We start from the raw sequence: 21,287 nt of genomic DNA, 5'->3' as shown, positions 1-21,287 counted from the left end.
GGTGGAACCTAAGGGGGCATCAGGGATGCACGGGTAGCCCATTGGTCCTAGGTTTGGCGCCATAGGCAAATTCCCAGGGGCAGGGAAGATGGCGTCACAGGTAAATTCCTACGGGCAGGGGAGATAGAGGCTTCCTGGTTCTGGTTGAAGTTTTCCTGGCTACAGTGTCCTGTCTGAGCCAAAACCCTTTCAGTAAGCAATACAGTATTTCACCAGAAGACAACCCGTAATTAACAGTAACTACCATAAAGTCTCTTTCTTTGAAATAGTTGAGTATAACTTCATATATAAGAATATCAAACACAACAAAGTAGTATAAAACCATTAAAGAGAATGAAAGAATTATAGGGCATTCAGAACCAAATAACAGAAAATGAACAATGGACACTATATTATCTCATTTCCCATAGAAAATTTGTTTATACTATCACACATAATAAAATCGAATAAGATTCAGCATGATAGAACCAAAGGAAACAGAAGAGCAAAGCATGGTAGGACTTCAGAGTATGATGATATTAAATCAGCACTGGTTATTATAATGACTTGTTTTCTTCAAAATAGCTATTCATACCATCACAGATAATAAAATCAAACTAACCAGGATAAACCTATTCCAACTAATGAGTGCAATCATTATAAGCCTTCAAAGCAATGTAATGGCCAATCATGATTACCAGAAATGATACTCTTACCATTTCTTACACCAGGGAGACTATATGGTATTTACACATGTGAGTTTGACTTATTTCACTTATGATTATGGTCTCAAGTTGTGTCGATTTATTTAGAAATATCTCAATGTGATCATTCTTTATAGCTGAGTAGTACTCCATTGTATAAAAATACCACAACTTTTTTATCCATTCCTCAGATGATAGACACTTAGGTTGTTTCCAAGATCTGACTATTACAAATTGTGCTTCTATAAACATGGTGCACGTATATCACTGTAGTATGATGTTTTCAGTTCTTCTGGAAATATGTCTAGAAATAAAAGAGCTGAGTCAAATGGAACTCCCAATCCCAGCTTTTAAGGAATCTCCAGACTGACCTCCACAGTGGTTGCACCAGTCTACACTCCCACCAACAGTGCAGGAGAGTTCCCTTTTCCCCACAGCCTCTTCAGCATTTGTTGTTGGTAGTTTTCTTGATCCTGGCCATTCTTTCAGGAGTGAGATAGAATCTCAGCATTGTTTTAATTTGCATTTCTCTACTGATGATGAACATTTTTTCATGTATTTATTTGCCACTAGTATTTCTTCATCTGAGAAGTGTGTATTCATCTCAGATGCCCATTTTTGGATTGGGTCTTTGAATTTCAGGTGTCTGATTTTTAAAAATTCTTTATATGTTTTAGACCGAAGTCCTTTGTCTGAGGGATGGTTCACTAAGATTTTTTCCCAGTTTGTGGGTTTTCTTTTCACTATGCTGGAAATTTCTTTTGACATGCAGACTTTATAAGATGTGATCCCAGCTATTGATTCTGGGAAGTAGTTCCCATGCGGTTTGATTCCTGCTCATGAATTCTCTACCTACCCCTATGTCTTCAAGATTTTTACCTACTTTGTCTTCCACCAGATTTAGTGTTTCTGTTTTAGTATTCAGGTCTTTGATCCATTTAGATTTTATTTTAGTACATGGTGATAGACGTGGGTCTAGTTTTAGTTTTTGGCATATGGAGAGTCAGTTTTTCCAACACCATTTATTAAAGAGACTGTCGTTCTTCCAGAGAACATGTTTGGCCCCTTTATCAAAGATAAGGTGGTTGAGTGTGTTTGTAGTTATGGTTGTATCTTCTAATCTATTCCACTGATCTTTGGCTCTGTTTTGGTTCCAGTACCAAGCAGATTTTACTACAGTTGCTTTGTATTATAACTTCAAGTAAGGGATTGTGATGCCTCCTTCCTTGCCTTTGCTGCTTAGAATTGCCTTTGCTATTCTAGGTCTCTTCTGGTTCCACATGAATTTTAGGAGTGATTTCTCTAGATCTGTGAGGTATGTTGATGGTATTTTCATTGGTATTGCCTTGAATCTGTATAACAGTTTTGGGATATTGGCAATTTTCACAATAAAATGGATGTTTCATATGATATGAATTGATCCTAGAAGGTGAAATTTTCTAAACTGTATTGGAAAATAGTGTTACAAGAGTTTGGGTTTTGCTTTATTTTTAACTTCAGGTACTTAAAGTGACAGACTTCCATATTTTAATTAAGGCAATCAACTTTTCTTAAATATTCTGTGGTTAAATATGAACTCTCAGTGTCTCTATTTATGGAAGACTTATTTTGCTCCTGTATTCTGATGCAGAAATATGTAGTAACATATAGCAAGCATAAAGCAAAAAGAATCAAATACAGTTTTTCAATTATTATGGGGTTACCTTTCCATAAAATGTGGATTAATTATAATACATGAAATATGTGCTGAATACACCTAAACTTGTGAGCATCCTAGTTTAGCAGCACAGTATACTACAAAAGAATATCAGTTGTTTACCCTCACAGTTGCATGGTTAACTGGGAACTGTGGCTCTCTCCTATTCCTCAATGTTGAGAATGATTATTATACAATATTTCAGTTGCCTCCAAAGATCAAAATTCAAAATTTGAAGGGTGATTTTAACTGATGGATATGGGTTTTGCATCATTATGAGGTGTATATTAAGCCAGCATTTGTAGTTTTAGTAACCAGATAACCACAGTGTTTGATACATTGTATCTTTCTTTCCTTTTTTAAAATTTACCTCAAATGATCATAATTGAAAGAGGTTCTTAATTTGAGATTTTGCTAAAGCATATTTTTCCAGATGTTACTTATTAAGTGCATAACTGTAACTTTTTTTAGAGCACTCATTTCATCTAAAAATAAATAATTTTGTTTTTCTTTCAAATTTGAGGGCTGCAGCCTGTCAGTTGGCATAAGCACCTTTGTGGTAGAGCTCATAACTGATTTGTAATGGTAGGGTACCCCTTAGTGTGAGGTCACTTATCCTGATGTATTGATTACAGTGTGTCAGAAAAAGCTGTCAGGTATGTAGCATGAATACACCACCTAATGATAGAACATTAGGTAGTACATTACCAGCAGTTGCTCTCAGCTTTAGTGTCTATGCAATAAATGAGATGAAGTATACTACATTTTTCTCCACTCTTTATTTTTGATTTTCTGTGAACCCTAGACTATTTTTATTTTTTATTACATGTAAGAATATACCCTTAAGTGCTTACTAGGTGGCATATATTCATACAGTAACTATTTAGCTTATGTATAAGTCATTGGGGACTTTGGTTCTTCTGTGCTTTAGGCTATCTTTGTGATGGATGTCATACTCATTATAGATACTCTAAGCAAGATGAATAATTTTGAAATTTTATTTCATGGGTAGGTTTTATAATCCAAGGTCTAGTGAGAGCATGTTAAGTGCAGTTAAAGTATTTTCAGTCCTAACATTGTGTTCCTGTTTTTTATATAATGAGAGATATTAGGATAAATATTAAATATATACTGCAAATGTGGTAACTAAGTCTCAGAGATTCAATTTATGGAGAGTTACATAGATAAAAGGTAGAAGTCTGCAAATCTCTTCTTTCATTGTGAAAAATGGGAAAATTTCCACTAACTTGCATCCATTCATAATTTTGTACACTTCAAGACACTTGTAAACCGACTTCATATTTTTCCTTAAATGTCATTTGCGTAGATTACTATTCACAAGTTAATCCTAATTACATGGTAACAGAAACATGTTTTCCATGTTTATATATTTGAAAATATAATTAACATATAAAATGTGTCTTCTGTATCTAAATTTATTTTATAGTTTATACATATGAAAAACATTTTTTACTGTACTTATGTTTTGTGTGCAAGAGAGAAACATTTTAAAATGTGTTTGACTGTGAGTTGAAATGGGTTAGACTGGACAATAAATGCTAAAACTTAGAGCTCAGCAAACCCAATGGGAGTACTGAGAAATATGGAAAAAGTGGTAGTGGAAGTGACTAGTAAAGCAAAAACTCTACAAAATGATGTTACAGTGTGGGTTATTTTTCAATAATAGTGAAGCTTAAAGAAGAAATTCTTACTCCCTGGTTTTTGTTTCAACTTTCACAGTGCTACTCTTTCAGGTTGAAAAGGAGAAGTATCTTGAGGGAGCTCAGAAATCATTCCTGAAATTTTGTGTAGGTTCTTTAAAACTGTGCAAATGTTTGCCCTGTGTAATATAGTCTTTAAAAACAGAATTGAAGTTTTGTTTTATTCTAAGACGTGAACTGCCGATTGTGCTGAATGAAGTTAATACATTTAATAGCACCTTGAGGAATTTATTATCTTGATAATTGCCTACTTTGTCTGAATACAGATTTTTCTCTAGTTTGAAAGAGTTTGTTTTAAAGGAACATTAATTTGTAAAGAAAATAGATTTTTTCCCCCCATTGGTATTACATGGTCCATTGACAGAATAGATTGACTGCGGCTTATTGTTTTACAATTTTTTCATTGAATGCAACATTTTGCTTACTGCTGCCTTTACAGAACTATTTTTCTTTTTTTTGGTAACAATAACTACTTCCAAGGATAAAATTCTTTTTTCTTTTAAATTTATGGTTTCACATTTAAAAAATTCATAAAGTGGTAAAGATGATTGATTGCTAACCACAATTAATATTAAAAAACAATTGGATTTCTTTGCTTATTTGTATGTAATAGTTGAGTTGCTGAAAGTTTTTTCTTTGCCTTTCTTTTATATGACTTTCAGAGTACATAAACGTTCACCATTATAAAACTTGAATATCATAAGGATAGTAGTTAAGAATTTATTCAGGTAGTTTATGTAAGTTATAGTTGCAAACTCAATTTTTAGTTTTCACCTGTTAGACTATTTTAATTATGCTCTATGTATGAGTAATAGTATATATGTAAGTAGCTATTGACCCTCAATGACAACTAGTGAATTAATGCTGGTAATTTAAAATTTACTAGCTGTATTTGGTTCTTTTTCTTTGTTATGGGTGATTTATTGAGCTGAGCATGACTTTACTTATATTGTTACTTTACTTTGGATGTCTTTTGGTGGTTATGAGCAGTTATTTTGCAGTTTGAACTGCTTGCTTAGTATGCAACTGTCTTAGTTACTTTTTACTCGTTGCTGAGACAAAATACCTGAAGCCCAAAGTTGGGAAAGGAAAGGTTTACTTCTTACAGTTTTTTGGAGGTTTCAGTCCATACTCAGTTGGCTTCAAGGCAGGGTGACATGGCGGCTGCAAATAGCAAGGCAGAAACCGCCAAAAGAGGGAGACACACCTTCTTGTCATTATGTTACATCCTGACTCCACCCCTAGACCAGTGTAGCATTCACACCGCCAATCCAAGCGCTAGAAAATAAACCAGTCACAAATGTACAATGCAAATACATGAGGCCTCGGGGTCACCAACGTAAATCATGACAGCAACCAGTTCCTGATGTTATATTGGATGCATAGAAAACTTGTGTGGTGAGGCCTTCTGAGAGATGATCATCAGTGATAAGTGGCATTCTTAGTACACTGATTGTCGTTTACTGTGAGTTACTTTAGGTGCCCCTTAGAATTTGCTATTAATACTACACTTTATTTTATTTTAGTGTGTTATTTGTAAACTTTTATTAGTACGTGTTTGGAGTAAATAATGGTTACATTCACTGTAGGGAATTGTACTTGTACATAACACATTTCAATTCTGTTTTTCCCCATCTGTCCCCTTGTATTTTTCCAGTTCAGATTCATTTATTTATAAGACCTTTTAAAGTTAATTATCATATATGCAGATTGAAAACCAGACTAATAGGCCAAAGAACACATAAAACATGTAAGACAGTTGTACCAAGTTGAAGTGTATTTTTTAGGTACGTTGTCTGTGTTGGATTATTGTACATTTTATCTCTTTTTTTCCTATTATCTTTTATTTCTTATGTATGTTGTTTTTCTTATAAGGAAAAATATGTAGTATTTAAGCATGTGTGTCTTGAGTCACTTCTCTTAACGTTATGATCTCAAGGTGTATCTATTTTCCTTTGGGTTACTCATGTTTATCCTTTTTTGTGGCAGAATAGTACTCTGCCATAAAATTGTGTAAAAATACCAAATTTTCTTGACCCCTTTATCTCTTGATGGACATATAGGCTGCTTTCAAGATTTGGCTGTTATAAATTGTGCTGCTGTAAACATGCGTATATATATAAAACATCGTGTTATGATTTCTTTGACTCTTTTGGGAAGATACCTAGAAGCGGGATAGCTGGGTCAAATGGGACCTCTAGTTCTAGTTTTTTGAGAAATCTCCATAGTGATTTCCACAGTAGCTGTACCTGTACACTTTTTACCAACAAGGGAAAAGGCTTCCTTTTTCCCCACAACCCTGCCAGCATTTTTTAATTGGTTGGTTTCTTGATGATAACCATTCTTTCTGGAGTAAGATTGAATCTCAGTGTTTTAATTTGCATTTCTCAAGTGGCCAGGGATATTGAACATTTTTTTCATTTATTTATTAGTCATCTGTATTCCTTTGAGAAGTGTCTATTCATTTCAGATGCCCATTTTTTTAAAGTGGGATTTAAATTGGGGGGGGGTCAAAATTTTGGAGTTCTTTATATATTTTAGATATTATGTCTGAAGAATAGCTGGCAAAATTTTTTTCCCAGTTTGTAAGTTGTCATTTCACACTGTTGGTGGTTTCCCTTTCTGTACAGAAGCTTTTTAAATTGGTGTGATTTCGTTTGTTAATTCTTGTTGTTATTTCTTGTACAGCTTTGCTTCTACTTGTGTCTTTAAGAGTTTTACCTATTGTCGTCCATCAGATTAAATATTTTTGTTTAATATTTGGATCTTTGTTCCATTTTGACTTTAGTTCAGTGCCTGCTTAGAGATAGGAGTTTTAAGTTTAATGTTTGGCATATTTCTCAGCGCTATTTGTTACAGAGGCTTTCTTTCCTCCAACCAAAGGGTTGATGTCTTTGTCAAAGATAAGATAGCTGAACTTGATTGGAGTTGTTTTTGTATCTTCTATTCTGTATGTGTGTGTGTGTGTGTGTGTGTGTGTGTACCAATACCAGACTTTTGCAATTGTAGCTTTGTAGTGTAACTTGAAGTCTGGGATTGTGATGCGCCCTGCCTTATCTTTGTTGCTCAGAATTGGTTTTGCTGTTCTAGATCTCTTCTGGTTCCTTAGGAATTTTAAGATTGCTTTGTCTAGTTCTGTAAGGAATGACTAAGCCTGGTAAAAGAATCCTAGATGACTGATAATTTAGTTATCTTTAGAAATGACCTATCTTGAGAAGTAATGATTTGTCTTAGCCTACTGAAGAGAGATGTTCAAAACCTGTCTTAGTTACTTTTTACTGTTGTTGCTGAGACAAAATACTCGATTCTTGACACTAAAGAAGAAAAGGTTTATTTCTTTCAGTTTTGGAGGTTGTAGTCTATGCTTACCTGGCTCAAAATAGCAAGGTGGCACATCTGGCTGCCATTCATAGCCAGCTGCAAACAGCAAAAGCAAAAGAGAGCAAGACACATCTTCTTCCTGCTCTTACATCATATGCTGGCTTCAACCCTAGGCAGGTGTAGCACACACCACCAATTTGAGCACTAGACAATGAACCAATCACAAACAGTAGATTTGGTCATATCCATAATTGCATGAGGCTTGGGGGCCACTGACATAAACCATGACAAAACCTAAAGGTGATACATCAGGACTAGAATTAAGTCACAGTCTTAATTTATTGCTATATATATACAGAAAGTGAGTTCTCTGAAGGTGTTACCTCCCTTCTTTAAATTTATTTTATTTTTATTTATAAGAAAGAAAACCTTTTTGTACTAATGTTTTTGTGTGGGAGAAAGAAAGATTTTAAAATATACTTGGTTGTAAGTTAAAAAGGAAGAGAATGGATGGATATAAAGTGCTAAACCTTTGGTTCAGAGCTCAGACCATCCTTCCTTTTTAAATACCAAGATGGGGTTTCACTGAGTGACTAAACTGTCCAGGCTGGACTTGTGCATGCAGTCATCCTGTCTCAGCCTCCCAGAGTACTGGGATTATGGGCTTGTTTATGACACCACAACTGAATTGAAGGATATTTTGACATAATGGTAGTACCTTTCTTTTTAGATGGAACGGAAAGTGTATTATGTGAAGTTGGTATGTGTCTAGAACCGTTTTGAAAAAGAAGCAATTTAAGAGTTCTGACTTTTTCTAGAGAAATATTTTTTACCTAATGCATTGGTTCAGAATGGTTTTAAATATCCTCTGTAAACTTACCTCTCAACTTTTCGGTTGTGCTTTATTAGATTTTATGTTTGTGAGTACTTTGTGGTTACTAATACAGATTTTGAGTACCTTACTGCTGACAGTTCTTCGGGATAATGTGACATCACTTACTAGTGAATGTGATTGATTCATCAGTTATGAAGAACTCATTACTGATGAGTTCATAGATTAAACTAAGTATTAGCAATTTTAATGAGGAGAATTAGATCTAACTAAGATGTTGGCAGTGAAGTCCTCCCTGGAATTCTGATTGGTTTAAACTTTTGATTTATAATCTATCAAAATCAGGTGCTTTTTGGTTTTATAAGGATTTTAGAAAAAAAAAAAAAAAAAAGGATTTTAGGCAGATCTGAAAGCCTAGTAACTTTAATTATATCTTTTTTTGTACCAGAAATTAAACTCAGGACATTGTGCTTCCCAGACAAGCCCTTGTGCCACTGAGCTATATTGTCAACCCAAGTCTAGTAATTTTAAATATAATTTGTAATTCCAGACTTAAATCCTTGATTTAATAGAAAAATTCTTGCTTTTTAAATAATTGGGATGTAGTTGAAGTATACTGAACAATGTAAAGATTTATGTAGTATTATCTGTATATTTATGAGGGAGTTTGAAGATTTTTGTTATTTAATCTGCCTAAATAATTTAATTCTTAATCTGAATATCAAAGTTTAGTGAATGAGAAGAAAGAGAATGAGCTCTCGTTTTCATTCATTGCAGTTATGGGTAAGTTTTTTATAGAAGACAAAAGAATTATGAAATTTTAAAGAGAAAAATAGTTATTAAATATTTCATTATAGGTTGTTTTAGCTGGGAGTAGAGCTTTGCTATAGTCAGAACTTTTCACATTGTTCTATAGCTTTAATTATTGTGTATGTATGTTTCTGTAGATTTTTCCTTTTAATAATATTTTGCATTTCTTGTTATCAGTTTGTTATAATCTTCCTCTATAATTATATCAAAGGCATTTTGTGTCTTTTGCATGAACTTGATCTGTTTATATTCTAGTGCCTTTTATAAAGGTAATTTGTACATAGTAATAGGTAGTTTATTAGTCTGATTTCTTTTCAATAATTTTTAATTAAATCTTAAAAATATTATTAAAATTTCTCCAGCCTTTAATTCTCCTCCTGAATGCCTAAAATTGTTTTAAAATACCATTTATTTTGTTTTTTATACTATGTTAGGTAAGAAAAATTATAAAATGATTTTTACTTCTGTGTTTTAATATTACACTTACACATTGTTGCCTTTTCTGAATTATTCTCCACATCTCACCTCTTTTATTTCTGGGGGATGGGTATTTTATAAATACTAGTTTAAAGAAGAAATCCTGTTTAATAATAAGTATTTCTTTTTTTTTTTTCTTTTAGGTTGTTATGGGGTTGATGGAGAGAGTGACTCTATTATGAGTTCAGCTTCTGAAAACTCTACTGAACCTTGGTTTTGTGATGCTTGTAAATGTGGTGTTTCTCCTAGCTGTGAACTATGTCCTAACCAGGATGGAATTTTCAAGGAGACAGATGCTGGAAGGTTGCTGTCCTGATTATGTTGTGTTCATATACTGCTCTGCGACCTGTCTACTTTGAACTTAACTGTTCTATTTATGATTTTCTGAGCTATACTTCATTTGATTGCTTTTTTGGTATCTTCCTGGCATGGAGTAAATTGCCAGTAGGCTACACATGAGAGAAGGGAGGAAGACAGACAGTTTATTGTGTCCGTCTGACAAGCAGAAAGGCCTCTCTAACCACTGTGATTTATTGGGAAATATTTTTATTAGGTGTGGTGGTTATTATAAATATATACACCTCCTTTGATATGTAGCCTGGCAAAAACATCTTTTATTTACTGTTTGAACATTTAATGTTGATGTTTACTCTCACATATAGGTATGGAAATTATAAGTCTTTATGTAATATTGCTCTCTGGATTCAAGGTATAAAACGTCAAGAAATTTGACAGGTGTTTAGTATTCCAGCTTTAAATGAAAAACAGGTGTAAAGAAAGAACAATATATAGAAAGAATGAAAAAGCTTAGTTTTTGAAATTGACTTCTATTAAGTAGGCTTAATGGGAATATTTTCCCTTCTATTGTTGATGTGAGACACAAGTTCTATATAGATGATATGTGTCAAACCTGTAAAAGCATTCTTGTGATTATATTTCTAATTCATATCTTAGGGAAAATAGTTCACCCTATTTTAAGTAATCTAATACACTTGATTATGGGAAATACTAGATCTGACTTCCTTTTGTCCTTTGTTGATTGATCTCTTGTCTATTTTGTAATGAAAAAAAAACCCTCTGAGTTAAATTCTTTAATTTTTCAAAGTAAGCATTATAAGAGTAGTAAAAGCAGCATTTAATTCTTCAGTAAAAGAGCAGCAAGAGCAGCATTTAATTCTTTTAAGTTATAATTATCACTAGTCTTATTAAATTTTGGAATTACTTAATCCTGTGAGCCTGTTCTTTGATTGTTAAGTAAGAAAAATAATCTATGACTCACAGAAAACTTTTAGGTTTTTATTCCTTTCCAGCATTTGACTGCAGAGTGAGGACAGCAGGTTAGACACATATGTCTTCATAACTTCTGAACTGCTTGTGTAGTGCTTCCTGTCTGATAGATAGTCAGGAATTATTTATTGAATAAAGGAATTAAAAATAACATACTAAAGGTGAATGTATATTATAAAGATACTATAAATACAGAACATTTCAAAAGCATTTGATTAATATAATTCCCACTCAGAAATGAGTCTTTTGAGAAGTACATTGTTATTTAGTCTTAATTATTAACATATATGTATTTAAAAGAATCTGTTAAGTAGTTTCTATGATAGAATGACAATTTGACTGTTTTTCGGTGGTTTTATGTGATGCTTATTTTTCTGCTCCTTTCCCCAATCAACATCTGTCATCATAGCTCCCAGCAAAATGGATGGTAAAGTAATAAGGAAGTATTTTTGGTTTTCATTTTCTGAATTGCCTTAATTACAAAATTCTGAAGTATGTGTTACTAAAGACATAAAAAATGTATACTGGTATTAAAAGTGACCAAAATTGTCTTACAGCAATTTTTACTTAGTTTGATACAGATTTTAATAAAGATTCAAGTTGGTAGTCTCACATGAGTGGTTGAACAAAATGATAGACTTGTGTGCCAATCACACAGAAATAGCAGTTTAAATCTGTAGTACTTGTGTGACTTGTTCTAAAATGTTTTAAGAAGGTCAGTGTGAAGCAAGCAGCCAGCTGTTGGGTTTATCAAAAATAAACTACAGAGTATGGCGACATTTAATACACCAGTGGAGCATGAAAAAACTGTACAAATTAAATAGAGAGAGCAGCTGCTGGTTGAAGATGTGTATCTTTATTATTTAACTCTACAGGATGTATTTAGGAGGTTGGATTAAAATGTTCTATCAAGGAAATTACAAAGCCTTGAATTTCTAATAAAAAATAATTTTTTAAAAGATTGTTACTACTTTCCTTAGTACCTCTATACATTGATTCTTTGCCCCTTAAAACTGACACTATATCATAAAAGCAGAACTGTATACTCTTCACAACCTGTCATTAAAATAAAGCAGAATTTGTTATGAAATGTATTCAGGGTCAGTAGATTTGCTATCTCATTTTTACCCTATTTTTACAGAAGCGATTTGGTCTGCAATTTAAATTTCAAAGACAGTGATTCAACATTGGTTGTAAGCAAATAGAGTGCCTAGCATATTACAAGTGATTCAAATCAATTTTAAAAACATAAATTCAAAGCCAACTCTAGTTTTTAAAAGTCTACTGAAATGGAGCATTCTTTGTTTAATGTCACAGCATCATTCTGACTTTAAAAATACATGTATATGTGGGGCATATAAATGTTAGTACATATATTGTTTGGGGAACAGATGAGATGAATGAAAGTGTGACTTCTATTTTTACTTTCGTTTTGTACCTTCTTTTAGTGATGAGCTTTGAACTTGGGAAGAAAGTGAAACTGCACATCAAAATATATGTTATATGTCCTGAAGGTTTATATAACATCTTTTGGAAGAATAACGTTAAAGAACAATTTTGTCTAATTACTACAGAGTAACCACACAGTTCTTATATTAGGATTCTTAATTCTTAAATTAGGATCTTTAGTTCTCTGAATGCTTATAGCAGTGCCTGAATATTTTTCATATGCATATGAAAATATTTTGTTTCTCTTGAATATTAGTTTTATGCAAATATTTAAGGATAACAGATAAGAACAAAGTGCACTGGATTTTAGCAAAAGGCAATTATAAATAGTTAAATCTAAGTGTTCCGTAAGCTACTGGAAAAGTAGTGCTTAATGCAGGCATGTTTTCTGTAATAACTGCCATATTTCTGTTGGTGTTTTATATTCTTCATTTACATGTTTGAAATCAAGATTCTAACATTTGATCAAACAATTCTTTCAGATGGCACATGTTTTATGTTTGTTTTCCATGTGAGGATTCCATGAAAGTTTCTGATAGAAAAATCATATCTTCTCTCCTTACAGATGGGTTCACATTGTCTGTGCCCTCTATGTACCTGGAGTAGCCTTTGGAGATATTGACAAATTACGACCAGTAACACTAACAGAAATGAATTATTCCAAATATGGTGCCAAGGTAAGACAGAGTGATTTTCATTGTAAAAGAGAACATTTTTACTTGTTATAAATGCTTTTTATTTATAGCATTAGTGTTTATACAAGTGCTTATAGCATATTGTTTGCTCAGCTTTTAGTACTAAATTATTTATTAATATAATTTTCCTAGAAATCTGATGATGGATAAATTTTTTCATATATTCTTAATGTTGAATAATCTATGGAGTCAATGGAATCTACTACTATTTCCCTGGCACAAGACATACTGACTAATATATAGATCAGTGTTATTTATAATGAGTTGGATCTAATATAATCCCAGTTTCTGACTTAACTTTTGAAGTGGAATTCATCAGAATTATAAAAACAAATATAAGCAGCATATTTTATTTTGCTCAGTTTTAAATACTCATTTTTTATGATTACATAACCTTTTGTCTAGTAAATGTTTCTCAGCCTTGATAATTTACAAGTTGGATTTGATTCATCAAATTTCAGGTTTATATATGTTTAAAAATGCCCTCTTATTAACTTAAACCTAGGTGTATAAAAACTATAAGTGCCCTTCGAACACTAGAGTTAATTAGGTATCAATACAGCTTCTTCACTGTCTATAGGGTTATGAGGAACGGAGACATAAAAGGTAGAATAAGGAACTTAGTCCTTTCAGACTGCTGTAATCAGGTGTCTTAGATTGAGTAATTTATAAATGCATTTTTTTTTTTTTATAGTTCTTAAGGCTGGGAATCAAAGATCAAAATGCTGACAGATTAGGGGTTGGTGAGGGTTTGTTTGTGCTCAGACATAGCATCTTGTCTCTGTGTCCTCACCTGGCTGAAAGGGGCACCCTCTTTTAAAAGGGTGCTAATTCCTTTATGTAGGAAGAACTCACATGACTTAATAACTTGTCAAAAAGACCTCTTGATAATATCACATTTGATATTAGCTTCCTACGTGTGAATTCTGAGGGAGCATCAACCATCAGATCATAGCAGGAATTTCTAGATTATTAAACACTATAATATTCTAATAGTGAAAATTCAGAAATTGGAAAGTTTCTGATGTTATATCTGAAATATCCTCCTTGAACTCTGATCTCTCCTTATAATACTGTCTCGTTATCCTTGGACACTCGTTTCTTTCCCAGTAATCCTGTGTTTTAACTTTGGAAATTAGGGTACCTCAGTAACTTTAACTGCCCTCACCAGAATTAGTTAAAGCCTCAGATCCTGAACTTAATTCCTGGTCCTTAGGTAACTCTACCTCTCTGATTCTTTTAAGTAGTAGTTAAAAACAACAAAATTTTTGTCCATATTTTCTAGTTAGGTTGCAGTCATACACGTTATCCAGTTCACCATTGTGGGACATGGAAGTTCCTACCTTTTATGATAGCAACTTTATAATTCACAAGCACAAAACCTAGAAGAGACTGCTTTAAGTAATTATCAATAGGAACATTTTTTCCTAAGCATGTCTGTAAGCAGTTAAAAATTCTCAAGTAATATTAAAGATAATTTCTCATTTGACAATATTTCCTATTCAAATATAATATTTTAAGCCCAATTGGTTTTATATCTCTTGTGTATAAAGAACAAGCAAAAAAATCTTTGGAATCTTTGAGAGGCCTTCTGAGATATACCAGAGTTAGTTAAAGATAAAAATCACTTGTTAGAATTTGGTTTTTGTAAGTTCTTAATGATGTCAAAAGGCTTAAAACTCTTGATTAAATACGATCACAGGATCACTCTGAAGCACTGTTTAATTATCCAGAGTGACAATTAAAAAATTCTTTGGACAGATACCTAAAATTACATAAATGTAGAAAAACTTTAGTTCTTTTAATGGAGAGGACTCAGTTTTCTTAAGTAAACAAAGACCTGTTAAAAGATGGTGTGATACACAGAAGATTATTTTGGTAGGACTCACAATCCTTTATATCTAGGCAGATTACTTAGGGGGAAAAAAAATCTTACACAAAATGTCTTACTAAGTGGTGACTAGTTCTCCAAGAAAACCTGATTTCTTTAATAGAGAAAACCAAATTCTGATTTTGTATTATTTTACTTTTGAAACTGTATTTTGATGTTAATGTTCAGTTTGAAAGACTTGAAAGTAATTTCCTTTAGATCTTAGGCCCATTACACATAGAAGTCTTTTCTTAACTTGTGTGTTCTACAAACCTTGTGCAGTTTTTTTTTTTTTTTTCACTCCAGACAGGGTCTTGCTTGCTGTGTAGGTTCAGACTGGGCCAGAACTCACTATAGAGGCCACGTTGGCCTTGAACTCACAGCAGTCCTCCTGCTTCAGGCTTCAAAATGCTGAGGTTAGAGGTGTTTGCTACCATGCCTGGCCATGCAGTTTTTTTTTTTTTTTTTAATATCCATCAGTTTTTGTCCTATTTTTAAAAATCTCTTTCTAAATGTGTGACAGTCATTCTACTGTAGAAAAAAATTAATCTTGATAATAAAACATATCCCTTGCAAAAATATTCCCGCCATATCTCATGGCTTCACTCAACTGAAATATTGTTTATCTTATTATATCTAGTTTTGTTATCTTTGATTAACTTAGAGTTAACTTTCAACAACTTTAATTTCTAGTGAAAACAGGAATATGTGATTGTGAACTACCTGACATATAACAATAGTTTTCAGTTGCTTAAAAATATTTCATTATTTGTAGAAGCATGTGCTATATCATAATGAAGGTTTTTCACTAGTAAAATAGCATATGTTTACTTGACAGATTTTGTCACAATTACTGTAGTTCTAAGTTATTCCTAGTAAGGTGAACTTACCCATATTTCTCAGTGTTCAGACAGCGTCTGTACCTGTAAGTTTTGAACATAGAACTAGCTGGTGTCATAGGATTTGGAGACCTAAGATTCCTTAGATTCAGACCCCTTTTCAAAAAAGTACCTACATGAGACCTGAACCAAATCCAGTTATTTATTAGATTGATTCTGATTCTGGTCCAGTTTGGTTAAAGAAATTCTCAAAGATGGAGAGCTCAAAAAGGCAGGTTTGTGGATCCTGAATCTGAGAAGAACTTGCCTACTCATATTCTACAGTTACAAACAGGAGCAGCAAACACTGGTCTTCTGAACTCTCTTGGTTGCTCATTGCTCTTGGGGGTTGCTAGAAATCTCCTTTGATTGAACTTCTGACATACACACAAACCTGTTAAAACTTTAGATGAAGTAAGTGTAACAGTTTATTTTAACATTAAAAGATTAATGAACCAGTCATAACAAAAAACTAGAAAAGATTCAGGAAGCTCTGTGTTTACATTCTGAGCATGCTTTTGTATGTTTAATGTGGAAGCAAAGTAGTTTCTTAATGTACTGTAGGTATGTGTCTCCTTTGTATGGATAGACTGTGGTGGAAAATCTCAGGTTACACAGCTAAGGGTTAGTTGGCTGTTTGTTACAAGCTGAAACTCATTTGTTAAAAAAATTTTGCCTGTTACATGGAATTCCTCTAAATTAAAATTTGGTTCGCTTGTATGAAAGTTCAGAGCGAATGGCCCCTTGCTTTAATTTATTTTGCTTTAATGAAGTATCCTTGGGAAGTGGAATTGAAAATTATATACTCTGCCTCATCTACAAAATCAAACTCAGTGTCATGAGTTATATCTGGGATATCTCTTGTATGTCACATTGTGTACTTATTTCTCCATCCTGATTATGTTTTATCTCTTTTCTCAGTTTCTTAGTTCACTGACATTTTAAATAATTGAGGCGATTGTGGAAGATTATAGTTTCTTTGATAGATTATTTCATAGCCTAATAAGACTTTATTATCTGCAAAGTTTTCCTTGCACAGATTGTGAAATTCTTTGCTCAATTTCCTATTATATTAAATGAATCACTTAGAGGACTATCTTAACCAATTTGGAGTAGAAGACTCTTTAGATTTAGAAGAATTGATTCTCACAAAGTATTGCATCCTTTAGTTTCCATTTGCCTCTTTCTCCTTCCCCCGCCCTTTTTTTTTTTTTTGCGTTTTGTCTCTGTCTGTTTTGGTCTGTGGTTAGATTGCTCTTTGCTACTATTGTACGTTGTACATAATCTACTTTCTTAGGAAAAAGTCCCACAGCTAGATAATAGAATGCCAGGATTTCAGAATTTTTATGTTTTACATCTGTTCCCTGACTCTTACTCTCTTTGTGCCATTCATTTTTGATAACTGGTCCTCCCAGGGAGTAGTCACCAACTATTGTAATAGTAAAGCAATATTTTTAGTGTCTAATCAAACTTTTATTTTCCCCTTTACATATTTCCCTCATATTTAGTCAACTTAGAATGTATACACTAACCACTTCTTTAATTGCCAATTGATAGTCTTTCACATTTTAGTAGGTTTGGCTTTTATGAGGATTTCTGTTACTAATGCAAATTATATTTTGGGATTAGGTTCACCTTTTTTGTTAAGGATGGGAAGTTTTGGATAATTTAGCAATATGTACTTCTCATTGTATAGTTTTTCCCCTTTTTAATAGAAACTATATAAATAATTTGCTGTGTTCTATATCACTATGAATCTCACCAAATTGTTTTTATCAAACTTACTTTAAAAGGTGTTTTTAAAAATGTCTGATATTTTTGGAGATAATGTGAAAATTTTTAGCAGATAGTTTCTTTTTTTTTTTTTTTCATTTTTCAAGCAATATAAATGAAAATTTAGTATAGCTTAATGGCAGGTTTTAAAGTAAGATTGGTATGAAATCTGATTTCCAGTAAGTTTTTTTGTTATTTTGAGCAAGTGCCTATAACCTATAACCAATCCCAGTTATCTCATGTGTAAAATGGGAATAATTGTCACTTCTAATGTAGTTGTGTTGTTATTACATATATTAATATTTGTGAAGCAATTTGAATAGTATTAGCATATACTAAATCTTCACATAATTGTTTTATTATGTTAGTTGAATTTTTATTCCTTGAAACTATATAGAGAATTACCTTTTTCATATAAACTCTTGGCTTGCCTACAATTATTTCTTGTATTGACACTCTGTTAGTTCACTATTATGTAATATTTCTTCAGAATCTAAATATTTAGCAATAGGATTATATGAGCATGCAGTCTTCATTTTGGAAATAATTTTCCTCTGACAATCTTCCTGTTCTGTTATAGGAATGTAGCTTTTGTGAAGATCCTCGCTTTGCTAGGACTGGAGTTTGCATTAGCTGTGATGCAGGGATGTGCAGAGCCTATTTTCATGTAACCTGTGCCCAGAAAGAAGGTTTGCTTTCAGAGGCAGCAGCAGAAGAGGTAGGTTCATTTAATCCGTAATTGGTGATTATGTCCATAAGACTCCTCTTGTAATAGCACCATAAAGACAGTAATCCTTTTGGGAAGACAGAAGGTCTATTCCTAGGTAATAAGCAAAAATGTGTGAAAAACCTATGGACAAAACAGTAGGGTGTAATGGAACTGTATGGTGTAGTGATTTAGAGAATGCATTTCTGTAGGAGCTGTTGGGTAGAAGTATGCATGAGATAGGTACGCAAAAGTAAGGGACTTTTGGTGCCACAAGCCTCAAATCCCCAGGAGTGCATGCTTAGAGATTAAAATACACCCTTCTGGACCAGAAGTCACAGTCCTATCATATTGTATGGCTTTAAACTTGATGTGATGGCCCATGTCTGTATTCCCAGCACTGAGGCAGGAGGATCTTTGCAAGTTTGAGACCAACCTGATCTACAAAGTGATCTTCTGGTCAGCCTGAACTGCATAGGGAGACCCTGTCTCAAAAAGACAAGAAAAGAAAAAAAAAAAAAAAGAAAAAGAAAAAGGCCTTGCGTCAAAGATTGAAAGCTCTGGCTTTCCTCTTCCACTATTTCTTTATTATTCAAATTAGATCCAAAGTCAGTCATTTAACAGACTCTCTTGACCATCCCATTCATGAGGTCCTGCCCAGATACCTTTCTTTTTTCTTGGGTTCTGGCTTTCTGGTTCTATCGGTAAAAGACTAGGGAGACTTCACTTCAGGGCTGACCTTAGGAGACTTGCTCACACTGAAAGATCTCAGTTAATGGGTGTGTCTGTGGATCTTCTTGGAGTTTGAGCTGGACATTGACTCAGTAATCATTCGTCCTTTGTGCAGTGTCAGGGTCGTGAACTAGGACACATCTCTTCATCTACAGACATGAAGATTAAAATGAAACAAACAAAATGTAAAAGTAAGCTAGATGGTGTGGTCTGTGTGTGTCTGTGCTTAGGCTTCTTCCTTGCTTGTTGTTTTCCATAACTGATGAGGTAGGTTCTGGAGTGATAAACTGGCTTTCCTCTGTAGTTGCTGCTTTTTTGGGGGAAGTGATAGCATATTTACTTATTTTTCTGGTTTGTTATGATAAGCACTTAGAGAATTAGAAAACTATAAAGGTTGAACACTGTTTCATAATTCAAGACTTTGTATAAATAGGTATTAGTGAGGTTTGTTTTTTAAAGTAATCATTTTTGGTTATTTGTACATGGTTATCCTGTACATTCATATTCATGGAATGTTAACACTGTAAAATTAAGAAACATTTTAAATTAAAGTAGATGTATTGTTTGGAAGCCTGTTTATTTTTTCGTTAGCCTTCCTAAGATTTTATTTATTTATTTATTTATTTATTTGGAGCTAGGATCTCACTATGTAGCGCAGGCTGGCCTTGAATTTGATTATGTAGCTCAGGCTGGTCTCGAACTCACCATGATCCTCTGCGTCAGCCTCCCAAGTGCTGAGATTACAGCCATGCCTAAAATTTTTTTTAAAGACTTGTTAATCAAGTTGAATCTGTGATTTTTTTTCCCTTGGATCTATGGTTTTTTCCATGGCTTTTTTTTTTTTTATGAAGACTTATTTATTTAGTGCGACACTTTATATGGTATTTGATAGGGTTATTTCCAAAAGATGAAAAGTATTTCCAAAAGATGAGAAGTATAAAACAAAAAGCAGCCTTTATTCTGAGAACATGGAGAGAGATGACGGCATCCCCCACCACTGGAGTCAGGTGATCTCTCTGTGGAACATATGGAGTGAGGCACATAAGTGCCTCGGTTTGGGGTGGAACCTAAAGGGGGCATTAGGGATGCACAGGTAGCCCATTGGTCCTAGGTTTGGTGCCATAGGTAAATTTCCAGAGGCGGGGGAGATAGGAGCTTCCTGGTTCCGGTTGAGGCTTTCCTGACTACAGAGTCGTGTCTGGGCCAAAACCCTTTCAGTATTTTTACTTTAAATTGCTTTTTAAAATTTATTTTTTATTAGTGTATGTGTGCAGTACATAATGATTATATTTATCACGGGGAGTTGTGCATGTGTATACCAAATGTTAATTCTGTTTTAATTCCCTATCACTTCCATGCTTTCCTGATGTTTTGAACTCTTGGTCACCTTCTAATTTGCAAAAGCTCTATTTCCATTTTTTTCCTCAGTCTTTTTTCTCTATCTCCTTTTCCTCCTTATCTTTCCCTCCATTTCTTGTTCCCTCTCTCAATTGAGAAATATATGTCTATTTCTTATTATCTATTTTTTATTTTGCTCTTTGTTTTTATTTTTTTGGAGTTTCTCATGTAAGAGTCTATTAAGACACTCCATGTGATATTTAAACTTGTATGTCTGATTTATTTCACTTAATTATATTCTCTCAAGGTGAATCTATTTACCTATGAATCCCTCAAGTTTATCTTTCTTTATGGTAGAGGAGTACTTCATTGTGTATAAATACTGCATTTCCTTTATCCATTCATGATTGGTTGGTCATATGGGCTGTTTCCAAGATTTAGCTATTACAAATTGCTCTGCTATAAACATAGGTATGTATGTGTCACTGAAATATGATGACTTTAACTTTTTAAAGAAGATACCTAGAAGGTGAATAGTGGATAAAATGGTATTTCTGTTTTTAATTTTTGAGGAATTTTCATACTGATTTCCATAGTGGTTACATTAGTTTATGTTTGTATCAACAGTGTGAAAGGCCTGCTTTTTCCTCCCACATCCTTGCCAGGAGTTGTTATTGATTTCTTAATAATGGTCGGTCTTTCTGGGGTAAGGTGGTATTTCAGTATAGTTTTAATTTGCATTTTTCTAATGGACTTATATTGGCTGTATAAGAATGGTCAATAAAGTAAGTATGTTAATTTCATATAATGGTATTACAAACCTTTTTTTTTAAATAACTTTTTATAGCTGCTGGCATAGTGCTTTATCACACTGGCGAGGACTTATTTGAAATTCTGTGCTTTTTAATCAACTTTGAAAGTATTCTAGATTCTTCACAAGAATACTTAAACCATGCTAAACAATGATATAATATGTATTGTTGAAAGATGTTCAAACAGTGTTGAGCTATAGCACAGAT

The 21,287-nt window shown here is 33.2% G+C and overlaps 1 protein-coding gene across 11 annotated transcripts in view; it reads left to right on the top strand.

The window, feature by feature from the left end:
• Nucleotides 1–21,287, top strand: part of Phf14 (PHD finger protein 14) — a 284,212-nt gene that overhangs the window by 31,871 nt on the left and 231,054 nt on the right. For all 11 annotated transcript variants that reach the window (XR_010045211.1, XR_010045215.1, XR_010045212.1 and 8 more), the window contains 3 exons: nucleotides 9,684–9,843; nucleotides 12,842–12,953; nucleotides 18,073–18,210. Coding sequence is in view for 8 of the 11 variants with exons in the window: in XM_063242147.1 (XP_063098217.1) it covers nucleotides 9,684–9,843; nucleotides 12,842–12,953; nucleotides 18,073–18,210 (410 nt within the window). In the remaining 3 variants the exon portion in view is untranslated. The remainder of the gene's footprint in view (nucleotides 1–9,683; nucleotides 9,844–12,841; nucleotides 12,954–18,072; nucleotides 18,211–21,287) is intronic.

The sequence above is a fragment of the Cavia porcellus genome, unplaced genomic scaffold (genome assembly GCF_034190915.1).
Source record: "Cavia porcellus strain 051 isolate PalLab524CR breed Dunkin Hartley unplaced genomic scaffold, mCavPor4.1 scaffold_2, whole genome shotgun sequence".
NCBI classification, from domain to species: domain Eukaryota; kingdom Metazoa; phylum Chordata; class Mammalia; order Rodentia; family Caviidae; genus Cavia; species Cavia porcellus.
The sequence above is the reverse complement of the archived record's forward strand: the minus strand, read 5'-3'. Positions and strand labels throughout refer to the sequence as shown.